Source organism: Melozone crissalis, unplaced genomic scaffold (assembly GCF_028551555.1).
Source record: "Melozone crissalis strain CALT ecotype California unplaced genomic scaffold, PUWL_Pcris_2 ptg000014l_1, whole genome shotgun sequence".
In the NCBI taxonomy this organism is placed as follows: domain Eukaryota; kingdom Metazoa; phylum Chordata; class Aves; order Passeriformes; family Passerellidae; genus Melozone; species Melozone crissalis.
Window position 1 is genome coordinate 2,312,667 of NW_026535792.1, and position 24,425 is coordinate 2,337,091.

At 43.8% G+C, this 24,425-nt stretch overlaps 2 protein-coding genes across 4 annotated transcripts in view; one reads left to right on the top strand and one right to left on the bottom strand.

Annotated features, from left to right (window-relative positions):
• Window positions 1–9,133, top strand: part of DENND4A (DENN domain containing 4A) — a 49,075-nt gene extending 39,942 nt beyond the window's left edge. For 2 of the 3 annotated variants that reach the window (XM_054272495.1, XM_054272494.1), the window contains exons 24-33: window positions 350–444; window positions 1,231–1,406; window positions 1,529–1,675; window positions 2,126–2,336; window positions 2,579–2,833; window positions 3,340–3,457; window positions 3,612–3,638; window positions 4,117–4,279; window positions 5,158–5,222; window positions 5,448–9,133. In XM_054272495.1, coding sequence (XP_054128470.1) covers window positions 350–444; window positions 1,231–1,406; window positions 1,529–1,675; window positions 2,126–2,336; window positions 2,579–2,833; window positions 3,340–3,457; window positions 3,612–3,638; window positions 4,117–4,279; window positions 5,158–5,222; window positions 5,448–5,584 — 1,394 coding nt within the window. In that variant the 3' untranslated portion in view covers window positions 5,585–9,133. The remainder of the gene's footprint in view (window positions 1–349; window positions 445–1,230; window positions 1,407–1,528; window positions 1,676–2,125; window positions 2,337–2,578; window positions 2,834–3,339; window positions 3,458–3,611; window positions 3,639–4,116; window positions 4,280–5,157; window positions 5,223–5,447) is intronic. The other variant, XM_054272496.1, reaches the window with a different exon arrangement.
• Window positions 9,134–10,090: 957 nt separating this feature from the next.
• On the bottom strand, window positions 10,091–24,133 carry SLC24A1 (solute carrier family 24 member 1). Its single transcript, XM_054272884.1, has 9 exons — window positions 23,213–24,133; window positions 21,818–21,877; window positions 21,214–21,322; window positions 14,927–15,010; window positions 13,255–13,355; window positions 12,437–12,640; window positions 11,982–12,071; window positions 10,986–11,152; window positions 10,091–10,340 (listed from the first exon to the last, which is right to left on the bottom strand). Exons 1-9 carry the CDS (start codon window positions 24,131–24,133, stop codon window positions 10,091–10,093), a joined length of 1,986 nt encoding a protein of 661 aa, XP_054128859.1.
• Between the last annotated feature and the right edge of the window lie 292 nt (window positions 24,134–24,425).

Genomic DNA, 24,425 nt, shown 5'->3' on the forward strand with positions numbered 1-24,425 from the left:
ACTTTCTGATATAATTGAGGGTACAAACAGCACTGCTTGCCCTTCCCTAGGTTTTGTCCACACAGAACGTGTGGCTATGAATTACTTAAAATTGTTTCCAAGCTGCCAACTGTTAGTAACAAAGAAAAGTGAACATATGGAAATAGTTTGTTTGTAGCTTTTATTTTTGCCTTGGTTAGTGCTGGGCAGATGGCAGCCTCACACTCCACAGTTCTGTACCAGTGTATCTCATTTGTTGCATCTTCCATCACACATTTTATTATAACTGCAGTATTGTTTGAGCAGAAAAACAGGGTGCTAAAAATGCATTTTCTGAATAACTGGTACTTTGGGTTTCTTCTGTTAACAGGTTCTCTTTCCAAGTTCCCTTTACCTGACAAATCAGAGCTGGTGTCTTCCTGCAGCACCAGCAGTACCAGCGTGTTCCAGAACTACGCCATGGAGGTACAGGATGATTTACTGATTTAATTGATGGACTTGGAGCATGTGTCTTTAAATATGAATATTATCTGTATCTCTGGTGAAGTTCAAAGCTCCAAACTAAAGCACTGAAAGACAGATGGATATTTCTGTCACAAAGTAGATTTAATTTCAAATCCTGGTCTAGAAAGGTCTTTATTTCAGTCACATCTTGTGGTCCTTTAAGCTTGAGTTCTCAAGATTTTGCTTTTGGATGCAATTGAATTCAGGTATCTAAATCCCTTGTGGAGATAAATTTGTTCAAAGTGAAAATAGTAAGTGAAGTAGCCCTGGACATTTAAAAATGCAGAAGAGAGAAGTGGGTACTTCTTGGTGTAACTTCTAGTAAGAGAACTTTTTGTTTCACTGTTAGGCTGTTTGAGGTGGCTCTTCATTATCTTCTTTGGTCCCCCCTTTCCTCCACTGGATTGAGGTTAATGACTATTCATTTGCATCTTTTTTTCCCATTTATATAATACTGACAGTCACTACAAAAGCATATTTAAATTCTAATCATAATTTATGTAGCTGCATAAATATTCCTTTACTTTTATGCTTGCAGATTATAGATAACATGTTATTGTTAATATTATTAAACAGCTGGTTGATTTTAATCTGAGAAGCAATTAAAGCATGAACTTGTATGCAAGTGGGAGGAATATTCATCAAAGGGCAGAGATTTTGGCTATAGTTTTAAGTGCCTTGTGACACGAAAGTAGCTTTGGGTACATTTGAGCATGTTCTAGTGGGTTCTGTTCCTGCCCTGTGCAGGTCCTCATCTCGAGCTGTTCTCGGTGTCGGACTTGTGACTGTTTGGTTCACGATGAAGAAATCATGGCAGGCTGGACAGCAGATGATTCAAATCTCAATACCACGTGTCCCTTCTGTGGCAATTTATTTCTGCCTTTTTTAAGCATAGAAATCCGAGATCTGCGGCGGCCTGGACGGTAATACCAATATTGGAGTTTTCCTCAATTTTAAATGCTCGTGTTGGGATGTGGTTTTTTTTGGGATTTAGGTTTCTTGGGGGGCTTTTTTGGATGATGTTAAGCTTTTGCTTTCCCTGCAGGTATTTTCTGAAAGCCAGCCCTTCTACAGAAAATATGCAGTTCCCATCCCTTTTCTCCAGTCAGAGTGGGAAGTCCTGTAACACCACAGCCACTGTTGGCCTCACTACATCCCTGATGTCTGTCCAAGAGGATATCAATTCAAATAGGTAAATGTGCATTTCCTGCCTAGGAATTCCTCAGCTTCTCTGTGCATATGCATGTATTTTAATCAACTGAAATAAATTTGTTATATTCTTTGAAGAGGAGAGATTGATTTGTGAGAGGATCTCTCTGCTGCCTCTCCCTTAGCTCTCATCTGCCCACATCATGCTTTCTCTGCCTGATATGCATCATTTCATCCCTAACATAAAAATTCATGTTGGTATTTGTAATTCTGCAAGTTTTATGAACTCTTTAGAGGATGTTTGTGTTCTTCATCAGTGCAAAGGGGAATAAAACTTGCTCTGTAACACAAATGAGTGTGGTGACTGACAAGACAGATTTCAAACTGTCAGGTCCATTATTTCCCATTTATTTCTGTCTGTGTACATGTTGGAGCACTCAGAGTAAAACAAAAAGCTGAGATTCTTTTTTCTTCTTTTTTTTCTCTCCTCTAGCAAATCTAAGCAACATGACAATGTTTATGCCAGAAGTATCCAGATCCCCTCAGGAAGAAGACAAAATGCCTCTGGGTCAGAATGTACAAGTCACCCTGTAGCAAGGAGCATCAGTACTTTTGGTCCTTTGGAAGAAGACGAGAAGGAAAACCAGAAGATCAGCCATATCATTCCTACTGGTAGCCTGCCTGCTACTTTGCAAGGACCAACTGTGTGTAGTTTTTCTACCTTAAAAGTCATTTTTTCATGTTTGCCATAGATTAGAGATATGTGTAACAGCATTAACCTTCCTCAATTGCAGTAAATGCTAGGTTGTATTATTTAAACTAATGCTAGTTGTAGCTTTTAGATGTTGGTGTGTGCCATAGGAAGCAAAAGCATTTATAAGACCTTGTAAGACAGCTGCATTCATTACATGAGTTACAATTAATGGCATTTTTTCTGTTCCTGCAGGATCCCTTGAGCCTGGAATGGCGCTTGCCTAGTCCTGATCCTATAACGGTTCCTTACCTCAGTCCTCTCGTGGTATGGAAAGAGCTTGAAAGCTTACTTGAGAATGAAGGGGATCATGCAATAACAGTGGCAGACTTTGTAGATCATCACCCCATCGTGTTCTGGAATTTGGTGTGGTATTTCAGGCGCTTGGACTTGCCCAGCAACTTGCCAGGATTGATACTTTCTTCTGAGCACTGCAATAAGAACTCCAAGGTATGGGATTGATAGGAAACACAGACATGTGAGAAATGGCTGCTTTCCCATGTAGGAAATCATTACATGATTGAGTAACTCTTGGAAATGTGTCATGCACTATGCTGAGCCCAGTCCTGAATTGGTAAAGAATGTGTCAGCTGAGGGAAGATCCTCAGAACTGTGGAACATGTGCTCAGCAGTCCTTGTGGGGGGCCAGTGTTCAGCTCTTACTCATCCCACTGCAATTTGGGATCCTCAGTTTTGAGGAGGATAAGTTGCTAGACAGTTTTGTTGCTATCTGAGTAGCTAAGCAGTAGAAGGAGAAAGTTTAGATATTAGGGCTGTAGAAAATAGGCAAAACACTTGTTTGTCATGTCACTGATTATCTCATTAAGCTTTCTGTATGTAGTTTTAATAGCAAAGCTTTTTACCATGAGACCTAGAGACATGAAGATACATGTTAAATACAGAATTCCTCTGTCATGACTTTGTAATAAAATGTTTTTGTGCATTCTCCGGTTCAGATTCCACGGAACTGTATGTCAGAGGACAGTAAATATGTTCTTATTCAGATGTTATGGGACAATATGAAATTGCATCAGGATCCAAGGCAACCTCTGTATATTCTGTGGAATGCTCAGAGTAAGTTTTGTTCTGTGTGGATTTTGGTGCTCTTTTTTAAGAACAATTTTCATTTTGAACAACTGAAGCATCTGTGTTGAGAAAAGATGTCTTTGTGGATTGTTCACACGAGCTACAATAGTGATTTTTGATCATACTGCTTTTTGTCTTGCAGGTCAAAATCGCACTCTTTTGTTTGAGAGTGAGTGTTAAGCTTGGTGTTGCTATTCTCAGTTTGGGTGACTTGTTTTGGGAGGGAGGCTGCTTCTGTGCTTAGCAGTAAACTGCTTGAACAAGTTTTACTTTTCCAGCATTTCTGTTTCAAATCATTGACTGGTATTGCCAGTGGCTTTTTCTTCACTGGGATGGGAGGAATGAGAGGGAATATATTTCATTGATGTTGATCATCCATTTAGCTCGTGTTCTTATTTTTAGAATTTGCTTACTCAGAGTTTTGTTGCTGGTATTGGATCACACACCTGAAATAGCTCATGGTCCATTGCATCCATTGAGTTTTTTTATGTGCTTTTTGTGTTCTACATTGATAATTTTTGACCTGATGTTTTATTCACTGCACACATGTCAATATTTTCACGGATTTTATAGCCTTTTTTTTAGCAACTCTGTACTTGCTACACAAAGAATCTGTTTATTCTTACAGCCTTTCTAATGTTTTTCAGCCCAGAAGTACCCAATGGTCCAGTTACTGCAAAAAGATGATGACTCCTTTAACCAGGAGCTCTTGAGGAGTATGGTGAAAAGCATCAAGATGAATGATGTGTATGGACCAATGAGTCAGATACTGGAGAGGCTCAACAAGTGGCCACATGTTAAAAGACAGAGGTAAGACAAACCAACGTGCCTAGCTGGAGCAGAGCTGGGCAATAATCAGCTTATTAATGTGAATTATATTTTCCTAATTTGTTTTTTTTTAAGAAAAAACCCCAGTGTTTTTCACCAGTGTTTTCAAAATTTATCACTCTGGTAAATTTTTTTGTTATGGTAACTTCCACAAGCTTAGTTTTCCCATTTTTTACTTTTTACTTTTTCTTCTCCCCCTCCCCTTTACAGCCACCTCTTTTTCTTACCTCTGAACAGTGGGAACTAGGGATTGTGTATATATCTGTATATTTTGTTATTGAATGTTATTTATAAATTAGTAGATGTTTTAAAATAAAAAACCTACACTTGTTTCTAGGGTGTACAGAAAAGGAGCTAAGAGAAGTTATGTTTCATATTTAGGCAGGGGTATTTTTCCATTGGCAGTGGAATTGGTGAACATTAATTTCTGTGAATTTTCATTTCTTGCCTGGATTTACTGATTTATACTAGGATATACAACAGGCTTGTCAACAGCTGGAGCACTGACAAGGTGTTTATTTGCTTCTCTCCCTGCTTTTTCGAGCTAATGTGAAAATGCAGAAAAGCAAATTCCTTGCCAGGTTAAATTTTGTGGAATTTGGTTGAGTGTTTAAGTGCGTGTTTCTCTCTGCATGCACTTGGTGCAGCTTCCAGGGGACCTACCATGGGCGATGTCCATGAGGAATCCAGGGCATTCCCCAGAGCTCAGAAATGACAATATTTTGGAGGCACAATCAGGAGTTACGTTCAAAATGCCGTTTTTTAAATAAGTTGTCTTTAAATGTTTCAATCTATTTTTAATAGAGATTGTTTTGTGCTGTATCAGTGCAGTATATGAATTGGGGTTTTTACCATTTCAGGAGCCTTTACAGAGAAATACTGTTTCTTTCACTTGTTGCCCTGGGAAGAGATAACATTGATATAGGTGAGTTCTGCCAGCTATTCAAATGAGCACAGATGATGAATTTATGCAAACTTAGTTGTACAACTTCCAGAAAAAAATAATCTGTAGATTAGATGTGTGCCACTCAGTGGTAAGTGCCACATAAAAAGGACTTTACAGATATTTTGTGCTGATAAATGCAGCTGTTGTGGCATTTGGGTGGTGTTTTTGAGCTTGGTATCTGAAGTTGTTTTTCCCTTGCTGCAGATGCTTTTGACAGAGAGTACAAAATGGCCTACGATCGTCTCACCGCTAATCAGGTGAAGAACACTCATAACTGCGACAGACCACCCAGCACTGGAGTGATGGAATGCAGAAAGATTTTTGGAGAACCATATCTTTAAATGTACCTGGCTAAAGAGGTGATATCTATGACGTATCCCTGTGTAAAATAACCACTTCAGTCACAAGGAACATCTCAGTCTTCAGTGTTCAGGAATGTGCGATGGACTGCGGCACGAGGCCTCGGGAAATTCCGCCTGGCTGCAGTTGTGGAGATGGACAGAGAGCAAAATGGGCCAAATATTATTTCCCTGTCCCTTGTCCTTTCTGCAAATCGTTGTGTGGAGAGGCAGGTTATAAACAAAATCCGTTCTTTGACTTGGGACAACATATTACAGCTCCCTTTAAAAAAAAAAAGATTAAGTAACAGGTGGACAGAAACAATGCACTGAAACTAATGTGAGCGAAGGAAATTCTTCAGAATCTATTGTTTACATAGAATATTCATGATGTTATGAAGAGCATACAAAGTTGTATTATACATATTTTAAATTGTTTATAGTAAGTTGATATTTTTTTAATTTTTTTAAATTACTGGAGTGAATTTTAAATGGACTTGCTGCAGAAGCAATACAGTGCTTATTTTTTTTGCAGTACACTGCTATTTATAGTAACTTGTCCAGTTACTTTTTGAAGAGTGATTTGTTTTTAAAGCAGAATAGAAAATGTTAACCTTCACCTAGACAGTACTGGAGATCCAGGATTTCTCTCATGCACACTCAGAAAACGTGTTACCACAGCAATCAGAAGGAAGGTATGGTAAATTTTGCAAAACTCTAACAAATACACTGATGTCTCTGTGAAACACTTCTGTAGAAATCTCCTCTTCCTCTCCTGTTCCCTTCCCTCCCCACTCCCTAGGAAAGGGAAACCACATTGAAGAGTCCTATGCGTTTTGTTGTGGAATCAGCCCATCTCAGCTGTTGGCATTTGTTGGTGTGGCTCATTCCAGATGTGACCTGGAGCAAATGCCAGCCTGCAGTGAATTCTCCATGAACACGCAGCACTCAGTCTCAGAGGTTGTGTTTGAAGCACTCAGTACAGCACCACATAATGCCCATCCAAAGCTGCTAACTCAAGTACATCTAGCAAACTTGCTACAGGGAATTATAGGGAATGTAACTTACTGGGGCATATTGAGCTTAGTTAAACATACTTGGAATGTTCTGTCTCTATTTCACAGGAAAAACAACTTTTTGTTTCCTTTGTAGAAAACTGCTATATCAGTCTTTGTGGTGGAGTCATGGCTTTTGCCTCATGTTTTCTTGTTCTAGACATTTAAAAAATGTTCTGTGCTCTCAGTCACGTAGCAACTCCTCACCAGAAGGTAGGCTACAGGGAAAATATCAGAAGTCTTGCATGGAGGTGGGAAAACAGACATTGAACTGTAGAAAACACCCTAAACAAATTTAAATCATGCTTTAACAAATAGATTTATTTTAAGTAATCTTAATTATTTTCCACTTCTAATTTTAGTTGTTGCTGTTATAATACTTCCAAATATTCAACTGTTACGTTAGATTTTATATTGCAGTCTGCCTACCAGTAGGTGTTTTGAAAAACATCTTTAGTGTCCAAGTATAATAAACCAGCAATACTTAGGCAGAAAGATGATAAACTTTAAAGCTAGATTTACTTTATTAAGTGAAATAGAGCAAGCCTTAATGGCTTAAATGAAAAGTAATGCTGCTCTGAAGCTCTGTAACCTCCTCCCAGACCTCTGTAAAGTTGTAAGAAGAAGCTGCCCTAAGAAGAAAGTATTTCAAACCTGTAGAGCTGCAGGTATGTGCTGATGATAATTGCAGGATGTAGTCTTGGATACAGCTTCCATCAGGTAATGCCTCTTCTCTAACGTGCTGCTAATTATGTAGCTGACCTTCTTGAACATATCCCCCCACCTGAGGTGGAGCTAGCAATGCTACACTTACAACATCTTTCACATTTAATTTATTTTAACAATTTATGATGCTCTTTTTGTACTGCCACGCTTGTACAGTATCCTTGTGCATGAAATGAAGCTCCTTTTTTCACCCAGGTACAAGGTAGAGATATCCTTTTCATTCCTCTGAACTATTGTGAAATAAACAGGCTATTTTTGAACACATTCCCTGTAAGTACCCCTTAGTGTGCATGGCTGCTCTGTACAGTAGGAATGCTGCATTACCATGGAAATCTTGCCTCCAGTAGTTGCTGTACTTAAGCTCATAGCTGGGTGTGCTGTGGAAGGTCGTGTTCCCAGCTCCCTGCAGTTCTGTTTCCCATTTGCCACGGGGGCAGCCACTGTTCTATAGGATCTTCAAGCCATGAAAGGAGAGAGAGCAAGTGCTTTTTCCAGAGCTGCTGTGGGGTGTTAGAGGGGCTGAGCTATGACCCAGCTTCCCACTCCCGTTCCGGGGTGGCCGAAGAGCCGAGCCCGGTCCCCATCCCCAGGACACGGCACAGGGCAGCACTGTCACACGTGGCCCTTCCTCCATCCTCGTCCCAGCCTCCTTGTAAGGACTCCAACTACCTTCAGACTTATAACCCAGCCAGTCTGACTTCTTTCCAGCATCCCCAGCGCTGGCAGGGAGTGGATGCTGCCCTGGGAGCAGGGCTGTCTGTGCAGCCTTCACACAGTCCCTGGGTCCTGCATCCCCGGCACGGCTCTCCTGAGGCGCTGCCAGGGTTAATTTGGGTGTGCTTTTAAATTATGCTATCATGTAGTAGCTCACCAAGCGAAATCATTATACTTAATGAATTGTTTTATAAAGTCTGTTGCAAGTCAGTCCACTGTAGAAATGTATAAAAACAGAGTCAGAATAACAACATAGTATAAGTGGGAAATTTTCCTCATTCGAGTCACAATGTTCCAAACGTATCCTGAGGTCGATAATTTTTAGAGCATCATACAATTCAGTGTTGAAACAGTTTTCAAATCTCACTTTCCTTTACTAGAAAAGCAATTTGACTATATTTTCCAATACCACAAAGATGAATAAATAAAATGAGACATATTTTCAATTTAAAATTTTGTATGAACTGAATTTTCTCCTTTTGTGTACTAAAGAAGGCTTATGTCCAAAACCTGAAACAAAGGTTTTACATTTGCAGTGCAATATATATTTTGCTTTACTTATGGTTCCACTGGAAAAATATTGGAGATGAAATACTGAAATGTGAATAGAAATTGTGCTGTTTCTCTGACACTGCTGTGTCCCATTTGAGAAGTCTTGCTGTTGGTACAGTTACAGCCTGATGAATTTGACTTCCACTGGCAAATTAAATTATTTGTATCCCAAGAAAGAGAAAATTCCTGCATGTAAAATCTTAGTGTAACAAATGGGAGATGCAAATAGTAATAACAGAGAGGGGTATTTCTGGATATTATCTCACTGGGATTTAAAAATGGTACTTTGTTAGTCTGCAAGCAGCACTTTTTAAATGAATGGTTGTAGATTTGTAAATATGTAATGTTTAAATTTTATTTACCAAAAACCAGTATGTTGGATGTTTGCTTTGGTTTGTAGTTCCTTTAAAATATGCAAAGTCAATGTTCACAATGTTAAGGTTTTTTTCTGTCTCATCCCAAAAAAAGACGTTTTACAGTGAGTCAATAAAAAGCTTAAAATCTTTCTGGTTATTTTCATTAACGTTTTATTAGATTGATTAGAGTGACAGAAATGTCTGCAACTCTTAACCACATTGTGTGCTCCCATGAGGTGTTAACAATAAACCTCTCAGGTTTGGTGATGTCATTGGCATTTTTTTCATCTTGTCTATGTAGAAGTCAGTGTTAACAAGAGGAATTAGTGCTAGTTAAATAATCTGTAACTGTCAGAGATTAGTGTCAGGATGAAAACAAACCCCCAGCATTCAACCCCTTGTTGTATTTGATTCCTGGCTTTAGTTTTGATTAGGAGTAATGTGCTGTTCTAACCCCTAAGCCTTTCAGTCTTTTTTGCAGCAAGATGTAAACCCAGGTGCCATCACACCTGTACCAGTGGCACTTGACAGGAATTTTTGGCACTGCCATTGCAAGATCAGGCACAGATCTGGAAGGAGCTCAGTGCAGTTTGAGGGAGTTCTCTGCTGAGCTGCAGTCTGTGTGTCCGCACAGGGATTTTAAGCAGAGCAGTTCCATAAAGGCCCAGCCACATCAGTCTGATTCTCCTCCCACTGAAGTAAAATTCATTGGTTTCAGGGAGTTTGAGCAGTTCACTGACTAATTTTGAGCATGTTCCTGAAAATTTCCTGTCATGAGTAAATATTACTGGTGAGTGAAAATCAGCTCTTTTACCTTGAGAGGATCAGCCATAGTGAAAATTTGATGCATCTAAATTGTATCAGCCTTTCCATGAGTGCCTGAATGTGTTATTTAATATTGGTTATTTAATACTGTTCTGATCCTAAAGAAAAACAGTAGAGGCTGACACACCAGTTAAGATGATTTATTTTTTAGCATGTTAAAGGAATCTTATTTTCAGTAAGTTTGTTACAATTCTGGTTGCTTTTTTTCAGTAGAACAACTGCTACCTCAGCCCCCTTTTGATGTTGCTGGATCCTCACAGCCATCTTGAAGTGTCCACATGTCATACAGACACTGGGCAGGATATTATCTTGTCCTCTAACATCACACTGATGATCAGAAACACAAAGTAAAGAGCAAACATGGTGAGCCCCAGTAATTTGTTCATTTTCCATTTACAGATAGCAATAGAGATAATCACAAACAGGAGCATGAGGAAAAGGAGAACAATTGCACAAAACAAACCATTGCTGCTGACTGCCACAGGGCTGAGGCCATTGAAGATAGAAAAAAGGAACCAGGGAACTGGTAGGCTGCAAGGAAGGGAAAAGTAATTGAAATAAATGTTTTAAGGCAGTTCATTATCTGCATCATAACTAAGCAATTTTTCTAAACTGGTACAGGGGCAAAAAAATGCATTATTGTATTCAATATAACTCAGCATAAATCTAAACTGGATGTTTTTCCTGTCAAAAATACATTTGGATAATGCTTGCACTATCATAATGCAATCCAAGAGTAAAAGGGTTTGAAAATAATACCTAAGAATTAAGTGCCTTGGTGAGCTATAATAAAGGAATGTCCTGATGGTTGAGGATGGGAGATGCAGGCACTGATACTGACTTTCCCCAGGAGCTGAATGTCTGAGTGACCAGGTAAGGCTCCTGTACAGCTTGGACATTAGCCAAAGATGTCTTGCATTTTTGTCTTGAAAAATTGGTAATTGTGTGTTGAATGGTGATTTTGTTAATTGGGTGAAGATAGTGGGCTGAGTTATAACAGTTTGTCTTTCCTGGCTGGGTTTGGATTTGGGTTGGCTTTCTTCAAAAGGAACTGGTTGCTCAGCTGCCCTTCACATAACTACAGCTAAAATGAAATTAACTGAGGCATGTTTGGTTTCAAACCAGATAACTATGTTTCAGAAGAAATGCAGCTCTTAGCATGGCCCTGGTACTCACCCAACAGTGATGTCAAAGATGTTGCTGCCCACAGAGCTGGACACAGCCATGTCCCCCAGGCCCTTCCGGGCCACGATGACACTGGTGATGAGGTCAGGGATGGATGTGCCTGCTGCCAGTATGGTTAACCCCATAATCTCCTCTGAGATCCCAATTGTCTCACCAACCTAATCAACACAATGTTGGGTAGGGCTTTAGCAGTGGAACATGGAGTGCAATTGCTCTGTGCAGTGTTAGGGTTTGTGCCATACTTGAGTTAAAATATTCCAAGTCCCATAAGTGTGGCATCATTTTCCTGATTTATAGGATTAATAATTTCCATTTTACTGTGTCTGTTGATTCTGGGTTTGCTCTGTAGTGTAGGAAATCTGACCACATTGATCCCAGCACTGAGCCAAGGTCAATTTTCCTGTCCTCGGTCCTCCTCTTCTGGATGTTGTCTACCTTTGCAAATTTAACATCAGCTGTGCAAGATCTAAGGGCCTTTGGAGATGACAGCCCTTGGATTTAAGGCATGACCAGATCTACTGTGCATGTGCAATATATCACTCAATACAGACTGGAGGGCTGTTCCTACAAGATGGAAATGTTATTTCCCAGAATACAAGGTGAATATTAAGATGGGGGAGGGAAGAACATTTACCATCTTCCAGAATCAGAACCTATATTTTCTTAGAATTTTAATTAGGTAATGGATAATTATGTTCTGCACAGAAACATTCATTAATGAAAAGTCAGAATTAAGATAAATCTTGATGGTGCTTTTACTGATGCACAAACTCCCTTAGAAGCTCTCAGAAATGAATGAATCTTTGTCAAATCAAAAAAAAAGGACATCAAAAATTCCCTTTTGGGTTCTAACAAAAGAAAGTTTCTACTGTTGTGATGGATGACTGCAGCTATAATTCATCAGATAAAATGCCACAGTAACACTGTCCCCTCTCTCCATCTACTTGTTCTGAATTGGGGATTTGCAGGAAGAACAAAACCTCTCACCTGGTGAGCCCACCACACCATGAGATAAGAGAATGCAGCAATCCAGAGGATGGATCCAAAAAATGTGATGACAAAGAATTTTTTTGATTCCTGTTGAAATCAAGTTTGGAAAGAAAAAAGAGAAGTTTCAGGGAAGGTAATAGTCCCCATTGAAAACTATTCACCTGAAACACTTCACTGCAATTGATTGCTTTAACTTGGACCCTGGTCTCTGTTTGCTGTTTTTCAGCTTGATTAGGTGACCTGTAGTTGCTAGAATTTGTGGTTTATTAAATTAAGTCTCTGGAATGACATTACACTGCAGCTGGGGCTCCTGTCCCACTCCCTGCAGCAGTAACAGCCCTTCAGCTATGCAAAGACTCCAGACATGGGAAAATGGACCCAGGGACTCTGGCCCAGAGGAAATCTGTAGCTCAGTTCATGACTCCAGGAGCAGAAGGAAGGTGGATTCTTACCGAGTTTCTGACATCAGGCAGAGTGCTCCAGAGAGGAAAGACAATGGGAAAGAGGAAGAGGTAAATTGCTTGTTTTGTCCTTGATTCTGGCCATTCCAGAGACAAGGGCTCATCGTTTTCATCACTCTCTGTGCTGTCACTATCACTGTCCTCCTGGCTCTCAGAGCTGCTGTCATCTGAGGTGTCACTGCTTGACGGGGGGGGCTGTACACAGAATAAAAAATCAAAAGGCCAATATATTTTCACCCAAGGAGCAGAACAAGGAGCTACAGTAACTCACTGTGGCCTCACCTGAGCAGAGCTCACATTTGTAACCTGCTGAGGGCAGCCACAGCTCTTGTGGGACAGGACCCAGGCACACCCCAACCCAGCACCTGTGTATTGTTAACTAATGGGCATCCATTAGTTAGAACCACCTTTTAGAAACAAATATTTCATGTCCTTGAAAAAAACTTTTATTCATTGGAACTGCCCAATCACCCAAAAGGGATTTGGGGAGCAAAACAGAACAGTATGCTGGTGAGCACATAGGACAGGCAGGTGCTCTTATCTCTCCTTACCCTGGAGTACCCTCAGAAGAGTCACTTGAGGGGTCAGTACTATCCAGTATCACTTGGTGTCATCGTTTGGACCCAATTTGTGTTTATAAGCCAAAGTGTTTCAGCCAGCATCTTAGATTACTACACACAGAGCCTATTTATAGATGGCAGGGACATGGGCTGGGTCCTGTCCCAACAGCTCTAGAGAGGGAAGAAGGAAAGGACATGTGAAGGTCAGCCTGGGTGGGCACTCAGTGCCTGTGCTCCTGATTTGGGTACCTGTCCATCCTGTGGCACATCTGCCTTCTGTGTGTCTTTGCTGGGCTCAGACTCAGTGGCAGGAGTTACCTGGACATTGCTTGGTGCTTTCTTTCCCTCTTCTGCAAAAGCAATAAGAAGGAATGCTGGTTTCAGTCATCCTGGATGAGTGCCCACCATATCAGGGATTACCTTCCCTATGACCAGCAGAGGGTCTCAGCTCCCTCCCACAGTGGTGGCATTTCAGGTTAAATACCCTCAGATTGCTTTGGTTTGTTGTGTGTCCTCCCTGACTGCTGTGATTGTGTTTAGTAAATCTGGGCAGAATTTGGCCCACCTGGAATAGAGTGAGACCTTGGTGCTCTGACCTTCATGCAGAACTGCTGTAAGAAGCAGGGAAATGCTAATTACCTCATCTACAGCTGATGGGCATTTCTTGGTTTCTTTCTGGATTCTGAAGTTTGTATTAAAACCATCCTTAAAACCCAGAAAGGATGTACAGCTCTACTCCTCAGGTTTCCCCCCCAGCTCCCCCCTCCCTCTGTAGAGCACAGCATTCTCCAGGGACCTGATACTCTTCAAGACTTCTGAGAAATGACCAGGATGTGCTGCCAGACTTTAATCCCTGATCTTTTGGTGGGTATTCAAAAGCAAATAGGAAAGTGCTGACACATGCAAGGAAATAACTGCAATGTCCTGCTGTTCCTGCATTAACCTGCATAGCCAAGAGGAACACAGAAACCTCTGTGGGAACAGCAGAAATATGGATAACACGGAGCAGGGATGAGGGAGTGAAGTCAGTGTGGTATTTATAGCACACACCAAGAATTTACTTGGGTTTTAAACAGTGTTTTTCTCAAGTCTGGGCTCATTCACCTCCATGAGGTGCTCAGGTGCCTGGGTTGTGTGGAGCTGGCACTTTCCAAAGTTTCTTGGTGTTCTAAATCTTCAGCCTTCCTGGCAGCACAAATCTGTGTTGTAGCACAGGTCAGCTCTGGCTCCACGGCAGCCTTTGTGTCAGAGGGCAGGGTAAATGTTGGATTAGAAATGCTTCCCTGTGAGGGTGGTGAGGCCCCAGCACAGGTTCCCAGAGAAGCTGTGGCTGCTCCATCCCTGGAAGTGTCCAAGGCCAGGTTGGACAGGGCTTGGAGCACCCTAGGATGGTGGAAGATGTTTCTTGGCAGGGGTTGGGATGGGATGGTCTCTAAGGTTCCTTCCAACCCAAAGCACTGTATGATTCTGTGATGCTGTTAAAGGAAGGGCGCACAGGTTCTTGGAATTGATACAGACACAGTGTAGATTATTCCCTCTGGAGGAACCTTCTCTGCCCTTCTGCAAGCATGTGAAGGTACTTGGTTTTAACCAACACCTCATTTGCAGGGTCTGCCAAAGAGCAGCAGCACCCAAGTATCTGCAGTGCCCTGCTTTCCCTCCTGCACTGTTCCATGGCCACTTGCAGTCCACCCTTGCAGCTCTCCCTGCCCTGCCTCACTAACAGCTCCTCTGGGGATGGCTGCGTGCGTCGATCGATTCCTGCTGCGTTGTTACAGCAGCCATCTGTGCCCAGAAACAGCACAAAATTTGTGTTACACCCCAGAGTTTCCTTGCCTGCCCTTGGGCTTTGCGTGCTGGGAAGGGGTGAGGGCTTGCAGTGCAAAACAAGGCAAACAGTGCTGGCTCTTCCTGCACTCACCTGGCTGGGAGCCTTGTCCTTCCAGGGTCTCAGCCTTGGCCTTGGCCAATTTGCTCAGGGTGTCAACCCTGTCTTTAAATTTTGCTGTGGGTGAGAAGGACACGATCATCAGGGGCTGTCACTGCAAAGCCCCCTGGCCCTGCCTCCCCCAACACTCACGAGCTCTTGCCCCCTTCCCCCTGCAGGTGCTGCCCCAGGGGTTGTTCTAGCTGTGACCTCGGGTTTGGCTGCTGCTAGGTGCTCATAGCTGTTGGATTTAACTGCTTGGTGCTACAGCAATTACACCAGCAATTTGACAGAACTATTTAAGGAGAATCTAGAGTGATGCCTAAAGTTTTTAGCTTTTATATATTCCAGATTCTGTACTGCATTAGTACATAACTCTGAACTTCATATACAGTGTTATCAAGTTCTCTTTACAGTTCAGACAAAACTCCTTTTCCAGCCCCAGAACCAAGGACACCATTGCAGCTTCAGGCCCAAAAAGTGCAAACAACAGCAAACTGAGGAGAGCATTTTGGGACAATGGGGCTGCATAACCTGGAGCTGCAATTGGATAATTAACTCCAATATGGAAATGGACCAAAACTTATGAAAGTGTGGAAATGTGTGACCTGCTGTCCATCTTGGGTGTAGCCTCAGCCAGGCTCTTGTACTGCCCAAGGTGTATCCTGTGAAGGCCTTTTAATAAACCCCTACTTTATTCCTTTAACACTGTCTAGCCTCTGTTCTAGCCAGCCTCTCAAGGCATCAAGAGGAATGAGAAATCCTTTTCAGGTCAGTAATACAAAGGATATCTGTACTTTATAGGAATAAAATGCAGAAAGAACAGATGGGGAGTTTCAGTGCAATATCATCATGATCACAATGGACTATTGATTTTTTTCCTAGGCTAGATTATGAGCAAACTAAAAATCACACCTTCCTCCTGCCATGTGGCTGTTGAAGAGGCTTTAGGGTGCTGCTTACAGCCTGGGCACCTGAAGGGAATGGAAAATAAACACCTTTTATGTTCCCATTCCCTGGAAAATGATTGATTTTTCTAAGTGTACACAAGTGTCTCCTGCTGGAGTTGTTCTAAATTCCTGGTATCCAGGTTCAGCATGGTTCAGGCTGTCTGAGAGATGTTCTTCACCAGCACAGGTCTGGTGCTCCATTTCTGGGACTGCTGAGAGATTCTTCCACTGTGAACCAAGCTCTGCCTTACTCAGCTGAGCTGCTTTTTTTATTGATTTACAGTGAACTGTGGAACTGTGTGTCTCTATAGTTGTTTTTTACTCAAATGTCTTACTGCTCTCAGTGAAAGTGAACAAGAATGGGCTCAAAGAAAAGCCCCATTTTGCTCTAATCTCTGTCCTCTGTTGAGCTGCACACACAATGACTGAGGGTCACTGGGTTTGCACATGGGCAGTAGCCACAAGAATTGGCCAATGCTGTGTTTGGCTTGTGTGCAGGACTGTAAAATAATTTTCTCTGAAAGTTTTATCACACTGATTTAATCTACTGTGTTGTTGACTATGCACCCAGAAGGTGCAGTTGTCATATTGCCTTAAGGGCAGGGCCCTGCCATTTTATTAATCACTGTGACACTGAGATAATAGAAATAGCATGTCCAGCCATGTGGGCAGAACTATTGCTGTGAGCTGAACCCTGTGAAAATCAGTAAATTCTGCTGTATGTCCAATAACTGGGCCCAGCCCAGACAGGAAGACCTCAGGGGACAAGTCCTACACTGGTGAGATTCCTGCTGCTGTCTGACAGAAACATCTTTCACCAGCTGGGATTTCCACTGATGAGCACTGGAATGGTTGGACTGAGATGAAACCATCATGGAGTACCAGAATTGTTTGGGTTGAAGGGACCTTAAAGGCTAATCCCACCCCCCTGCCATGAGCTGGGACAATTTCTACCATCCCAGGCTGCTCCAAGCCCCATCCATCCTGGCCTTGGACACTTCCAGGGATCCAGGGGCAGTCACAGCTTCTCTGGGCACCCTGTTCTGGGACCTCACCACCCTTGCAGGTAAGAATTTCTAATCAAATGATCATTTCTTCTCCTTGGAAAGGCTGGCTGGGACTCATGGCTCTTCCATGCTCCTTGTCAATACTGAAGGTCACTGGAGGGGATGTGAAATATTGGCTTCCTTCCCCCTGTGCTCATGCACAAGCACATCCCTCAGTGCAGGGGTGACCTTTTGCTCCCAGTCTCCTCTAAGCCCTGGGCAATCCATCCTTCTGTTTGGCTTTTCCCTGAAGCTGCTGCAGAAGCTCCTGTCAGCAGGGTCAGCAGGGTCAGGCTCAGCCTGAGATTATGGAAATTCCAGCTCCTGGCTCGCTGCCCTCAGCCAGGCCCCAGGCTGGGAGGAGCCCGGGAGCATCTCTGTCAGGATAAACAGATTAGGCCCAGGCCACTGGCCAGTTCTCATGAGATCAGCCTCCTTTAAAAGGGTGGTAATTCCTCTGGCACACAATTCCTGCAGGAGGGACTGAGACTGGAGGCAGAGCTGGCTCTAAGCTGGCCAGATCCGCAGGTCAGCACGGGGAGGAAGGATGTCTGTGGGCTGTGCAGGGCAGGGTCCCTCTCAGTCCCCTGGGCCATTCACTGCTGGCAGCTCTGTCCCCAGGGCTGAGAGCCCATCACACAGGACATGTCTGTGTCCAGTGGCCCTGAGATGCTCTCCAGGAGAAGTCTTGTCCTCTGAACTGACAGCATCCGGGATGGACTTCAAGTGGCAGCTGAGCTTCTACCTTGAATTTGGCTCTTACATTTAATTCACTCTTTGGCTCTAATATTCACTCTAACAGGACTGGCAACACAATCAGCAGGGAGGATTTTTTCTTTACAGTTTGGCATGAGCCTGAAGGATTTGGAGATTCTGCTATATAAAAGTGGAAGTATAAAAAAAGTCTTGTGATTCCTTTTTGCCCTCTGGATCTGGAATGCTAATGAAGCAAGGAGAAGCTGTAGCTGCCTTCAGCCTTCTCCAGCCTGCAACAGTGCCCACTACTCTCGTCTAATTTTCAAAATCATTACCCTGTTAACTGGGGCATAGTGAGGGCACGCAGCTCTGACAACCTCTCTGCTGGAGCCTTCTGCTTCATTCAAAAAGAAATGTAGGCTTCTGCTTTGTTCCCTGTGTGACTAGAGTTTAAAGAGTCTGGTGGTAAGGCTAGAGGTTCAGAAATGAGAGGGTTCCTGAGCATTTCCAAAATCCTCACTGCCTTTACTTCCCCAACAGTTCCCTCTGGTGTCTAATGGGATGATCTAGAAAGATCTCACGCTCTTCTTCTACTCATTTTCACAGGAACTGGGGAAAAGGACAAGAGAACAAACTTGCTAGAAATTCCTAATTTAAAAAAAGGCACATTGAAGGTAAAAAGTTCTATCAAAAATATAATTCAGGATGCCATGTAAATATTAGAACTTCCAAAGTAAACACATAGTCTGAGACAAAGACTTAAATAATATCTTCCTAACACAAAAAGAAATAACTCCACATTCTGAACTCAATCCACTCTTCAAAAGAGAAATTTTGTTTCACACAAGGGGTGTTGCAGCTTTGTGTTTCACACTTCTGCATTTCCAAGACCTCTGCCCCTGATATTTGGGATTGGAGGCCCAGTGCTGGCAGCTTTTCTGTGTTTTGGGCCTTGCTGCCCTGAAACCGCTTCTGTGCTGCCCAAATAAAAAGCAAGGGCAGCTGAAAGAAGGAAACCCTACAGAACCCTGATTGCAGCAGGTTCAGTGAGGAACTGCTGAGCAACTGTTGGCAACCTTTTCCTTCTGTTGAGTGTTCATTTCCACAGCCTGTAAGTGCTGATGCTACAGGCCTTGGCAAGAAGGAACAAGAGCCCTTGAGGAAAGATATATTGCTTTGGGATCATCTTTTATGTGGCAGCCTAATTACAGAAATGTGCCTGGTACAGAGAGAGCTGCACACCCAGCAAAGGGAGGGACAGTGTTGGTGATCCATGGGAAGCAGGCACAGCTGTCCCCAGGGTCCCACAGGGCTGCAAGGCTGTTAACACAGGACTAGGAGCTATTGACATATCAGAACACAAGCCCTCATATGCTTTGCAGGTTCAAATCCTTTTCCAGATCCTTCCTTGGGATGTTATTCCATCTCTTTGGCCAAGCTCCTCAAGGCACTTAGTTTTCTCAGTCTATGCATAAATTTCTTTTCTCCAAACTCTCTTTCCTTTAGGTAGGAAATTATTGGATTAAGGAGTATCTCCTACAAGACACACAGGATTTGACACATTGGCTCCTTGATTTTTGAGTGCTGAGCTGTTGTAATATCAGTAATTTTATTGTTATATTTTGTAAGGTGGTGTCCTGTTTCTCACAGCCTTGAGTGGAGCAGGCACGTAGCTGGGGCAGAGGTTTTGCCATTAGCTCAGGGTCGTTATTAAAGTAGAGGCTCTGGTTTATAAAACCCTTCAGGAGAGGCTGTTGCAGCCCATCCCCGCACGGTCCCTGCAGTATCAGGCACAGATACACACGGTCACACTCCCATCTAGCGGCTGCTGCACACACAGAACTCATCCTGCCGGGCCGCCGGCGCAGGCTGGATATCGGGAAAAATTCCTGCACCCGAAGGGTTCTCAAGCCTGGCACAGGGAGTCACCATGCCCGGAGGGGTTTAAAGGATGTGTGGGCACTGGGGGCCACGTGGCCTTGGCAGTGCTGGGGGAACAGTCGGACTTGATGTTAAAGGTCTTTTTCAAACGAAATTATTCAGTGATTCTGTGAAATGAGTAGGCAAGTTCTCTTTGAGAGAAAATTCAAACTGGTCCCCGGGTCCTGTTTATGCCATATTCACAAGGCCTGGGAGCAGTAGCCTCTTCAGCAAGGCCAGGGGAAATCTCCCTGTTCTGGGCTGAACTGGCTGGGGCTCTCTGTTGGCTGCCAACCTCAGACCCCTCAGACCCCCTCCTGCTGAGGGGTCCCAGAGTTTCACCAGGGCACCAACCTGGATCAGAAAGCCAAAGTCGTGGTGGCCTTGGGTGGGCAGAGACTGCACAGAGACATTTAGAGGTGTGGGAAAGATGAGAAGGTGCTGAAGGTCTCTGAGTGGCAGCAGCCCCTCAATTCTGGCACTTTCTGATGCTCAAGGCAATGGCACATCCTCTTGGAAGGTTTTAGGTCTGTCCTGGTGCTGTTGATACAACCTTTTGGAGGCACAGGAGGCAAGGAACAAACCCTGATGAGTCTGGCTCTTGTTAGGCTACTGTTGATAACACATTGGGTGCCTTCACTGGAATCTGTCAAAGCAGACACTGATCTGCCTTGCTGTCCTCCTCCAGCCTCCTTGTTCCCTTGATCAGTTTGTGCAGCTGGGATTCTGATCTGGAGAGTCCTCTTTGTAACCTCTGCGAGGGACACGAGAGGTGTTGATCTGCTTAGCTTCAATCTCTCTTTGAATGAGCAGCAGATAATCTCTTTAGAACAAGTAGGGCACTGGAGGGGTGGGGCATGTTCTGGGCTAGGAAAGAAAATCTTAAAGATGTTTTTTATTAATGTGCTTCACTCCTTTGAAAATAAACCTCCACAGTGTGATTGGATTAAAGTTAATATAAAGCAACACATTAAAAGGCTGTGTACAAACACCCTGGTCTGTCTGGAGATGAGGCTTCCTGGGCAGTTTAAAAGAGGTCTTGGATCTGAGCTAGTCATTCCCTGGCCCTGGGGAGCTGCCCATTGCCTGCACAGGGCTGTGGGCACACTGTGCCATGGCAGTGATGATTGGTGAGCTTTCAGAGGTGTCAGCCTGAATCACACAGAATTGGCCTCACCATCAGGATTAGAATCTCAGCTGGGATTTAACCACTGTCAAAAAGAGAATTCCTCAAGGGATTTATCCTCTTTTTGTGCTGCTCTTTCAGGGCTGGGATGAGGTCTGAGCTAAGAAGAGGAAGATGGGATGTGCTATGGGACAGGGGGAGCCTGTAACTCACATTAACTGCACTGCAATCAGAGAGACAGCAGAGATAGAGGATTGTCACCACTTCCAGGGACCCCAGCAGCAGCTGCCACCACAGCAGTAACCAGTTGGGCACAGGAAAAGCAGACATGGCAGGACCAAAACATGTGGTGTTTGTCCTTGCCAGCCACACGATTGGAAGGGGCACATCCCACTGTCACAGAGCTCCCTGCACCTGACACCACCTGTGATACTCAGCTGCGCCCCAAGGGTGAGTTACTGACCCCAAAATACTGATTGTATTCCCAGTGAAACCACTCAGGGCTGTGAAGCCAAGGCCCTGTGGTGTGGAGCATGCACTCACCTTCTGCCAGGGGGTCCAGGGTGTGGATCATGAGCTGGACGATGGTGCCGCGCATCTGAGAGTTGTGCAGGGAGGCCGAGCTGCTGCCCCGCTGCAGGGCTGGCCCAGGCTGTGGGAAGGCACAAAACCACTCAGTTCCAGCTTCTTGGTCCTCTACACCAGACAAGGCCTCTCCAGGCCATGGGGCAGCAATTCAACAGCAGCAGAGGAATCAGTGCTCAGTGTTTGCTGAGCAAAAGGGAAAGGACAGACCCCACCAGCTGCTGCTATGACAGCAGCAAAGAAATTTGGCCATGAAACCAGGTAAGAAGAGTCACTGTCTGAATTTCTATATGACTGTTTTACAGCAGAGAATGAGCAGCACTCTTCTAGTTAAATCCACCTGGGAAGCCTGAGCTGTCTCTTAAATTTTGTAAAAATTCCTTAAAGGACAGGATTCTGCCAGGTGTCTCCTTGAGCAAACTGTGGCCATTGTGCCTGATATGGTACAGGCTTTGGTCCAGGTTTCTTGACACAGGAGTTGACACTTTTATTTATGACCTGACATAGGGGAGAGATTCAAAATACCATTACTTCAGATCCCTGTAAAGTTTCTTAGACCTACCTGAAGCTTCCTCACATCTGGTGGCTTCGTTGTTCCATCATCTACAACTGCCCTGCTTGTCTGCAAGCAATGAAGAACAGAAATGACCAATCACCTCTGCTGCTTCAAGATCTAATGATCCTCCAGGCTGCTGCCTCTGGGGAAGTGGCACAGCTGACACAAATGTCCATGGATGCTACTGAAAGAGCCAAAGCCATGAGCCTGCTTAAACCCACTGGCTTCTGAATAAAACAGGATTCTACCCAAAGCCTCCCAGCAAGGATGCAGGCACCTGAGGGCAGACTCACAACTGATTCCTGCAGCTACAGACAGACCCAGACTGCATCCCCAAACATGTGTATCCTTACTCATTTTCCAGCAGAGAGAAGGTTCAAAGACAGGTTTTTTACAGTGATTAGCATTACTTTCCATCATTTATAATTTCTGTGATTAATTTTTCCCAAGGGATGGGTTCAGCAGCTCTCTGTCATGCTACTAAACATTAGTGAGAGCTCTCTGCAAACTTCAAGCGCAGAGCTGGATTCAGTCTGTGATGTTTGGTGATGTCCACAGTGATGTGTGTGTGTCACTGAGTTTCTTGCACATGTATCCCACTGGAATGTAACCCAGGAGCTTTCAGGACTCCCAGCTGTGAGCACTGGCTGAACAACAAACCAGGAGTAGGAAAGAGAAGGAGTTTCTCGATTCTGCACCACTTCAGCTACCCTGACTTTCCTTATCTGCTTCCTTCCTTTCCTTAAATGATGTGGAGTGCCAGGATCTGAAGGTAAAGCATGCTTGAGGGCCAGGGACACATCTGACTAGCAGAGCATGCAGTGCCAGGGGACATTTTGAAATCTGCTGCCATGGAATTTGGTTTGGGCACTTCAATCTGTGAATGCTGCCCAGGAGAGCAGGCAGTGGTTGCTAAAGCTGCCGGATGCCTTTCTGTGCTGCTGATCAGGTAAGGAGTGATACCACCAGCATCCCAGCAACTGGCTGCAGAGAGAGAAAAGAGAATTTCCTCCAACATCTCTCAGTTGCAAGGGGCTGGGACAGAAGCCTTTTTTACCCTGTGTACCAGAATTGTCCAACCTTATTCCCCAACCAAAAATGTGTTTGTGCAAGAGCTCTTTCTGAAACTTCTTTTGAACAACAAAGTAAGCAAAATCCCACACATTTTTGAAAGCAGCTAGGATATTTAGTAATTGCACAGGCAGAACTCCCTGTTAGTGATGGTCTCCACTTTCTTAGATCTCACTAGTTTGGATTTCCCCCATTTTAAAACCATAATTATTGACCAGTACCTGCATTCTGAGGTTTGAATATGTGCTTTGTGAAGGAGATGCAGTTTTTCTTTGTGGTTTACACTAAAAGTTATTTCCAACTTGCCCTCTGAACTCTAAGGACACCAACCTTCCGCATATGCTCTGCTGATGCTGCCTGCACAGCATTTAGCTTCTTTTTCAGCTCCTGCTTCACCCATTGCTCCAGGAACACGTTATGTTTCATGGTGAACACGTATGTGGCATAGGCAGTCAGTAAAAGGAGGCTTTCCCACCAATCAATGACACTGTCTAGGAAAAACAGGATGAGCATCAGTAAGTCTACAATGTAGAATGTGATGTCTCTAAATAAGGGCCACCATGTCAGGTGGAGTATCTGCCTCGAGAAGAGGGCACAGGTGCCAATGACAAAGAGGATATTAAACACTGCTGAGCCCACAATGGTACCGATGCCGACATTGCTGTGTGAGATGAAGACACCTATGAGGGACGTGAAGAGTTCTGGTGCTGATCCACCTGCTGCCATGAAGGTGGCTCCAGCCACATCTTCAGAGATCTCCAACTTCTCAGTGATCACTCCCAAAGCAGGGACAAAATACTCATCACACACTATGGCCAAGGCCACAAATACATACATCATGCCAAAGATGTGAAGCACAACCCACCCTTGCCTGCGTTCTTCCACACTGAACAGGTCCTGGGGATATTCTCCTTTGGACTCATAGGGTGGTTTTTCATCTGGGGAGCTTTCACTGGCATTTTCTTGTTGTGGTGTTGTGCCCACTGACGTGGTGACGTGCACAGCTGGCTCAGGATCCACATAGATGCAGTGCCTTATTTTGGGTGCTGTGCCATTGCCTCTTACAGCAGTCTTGTTGCTGGGGAGGTCCCTGGAGGTCACTTTGGCAGGGTCCGTGGGTTGGGGGGCTCTGTGTGATGCTGGAAGGGCAGAGGGGCTGGACTGGAGTTGGTAGAAGGAGAGGACCAACACTGTGGCAAGCAAGAAAAGGATTCGGTTCCTCCGTAGCCGCCTCCTGCGCGGTAAATGCATTTCCTAAAGGTTCCAAATTCAGAGCTGTGTCCAGAGGCCACTGAAGACTTCACTTGGTCAGCAGTTTGCTGATCTGGAGCATCAGGATTGGAACTGCACAGCACAGAATGGGGAATCCTGCAAAAGAAAATCTAGTGTGAAAAACAAAGTACTGCAACTTTCCAGCATTTGGGCAGCAGCCCTTCACTGACTGCTTGTCTATTTTTCTATAAAAAGAAATGGATTTAAATGAGTAAAGAGAGATCTAGATCCAGATTTCAGTCTATTTATTAATATGACTGTAGGCTATGCT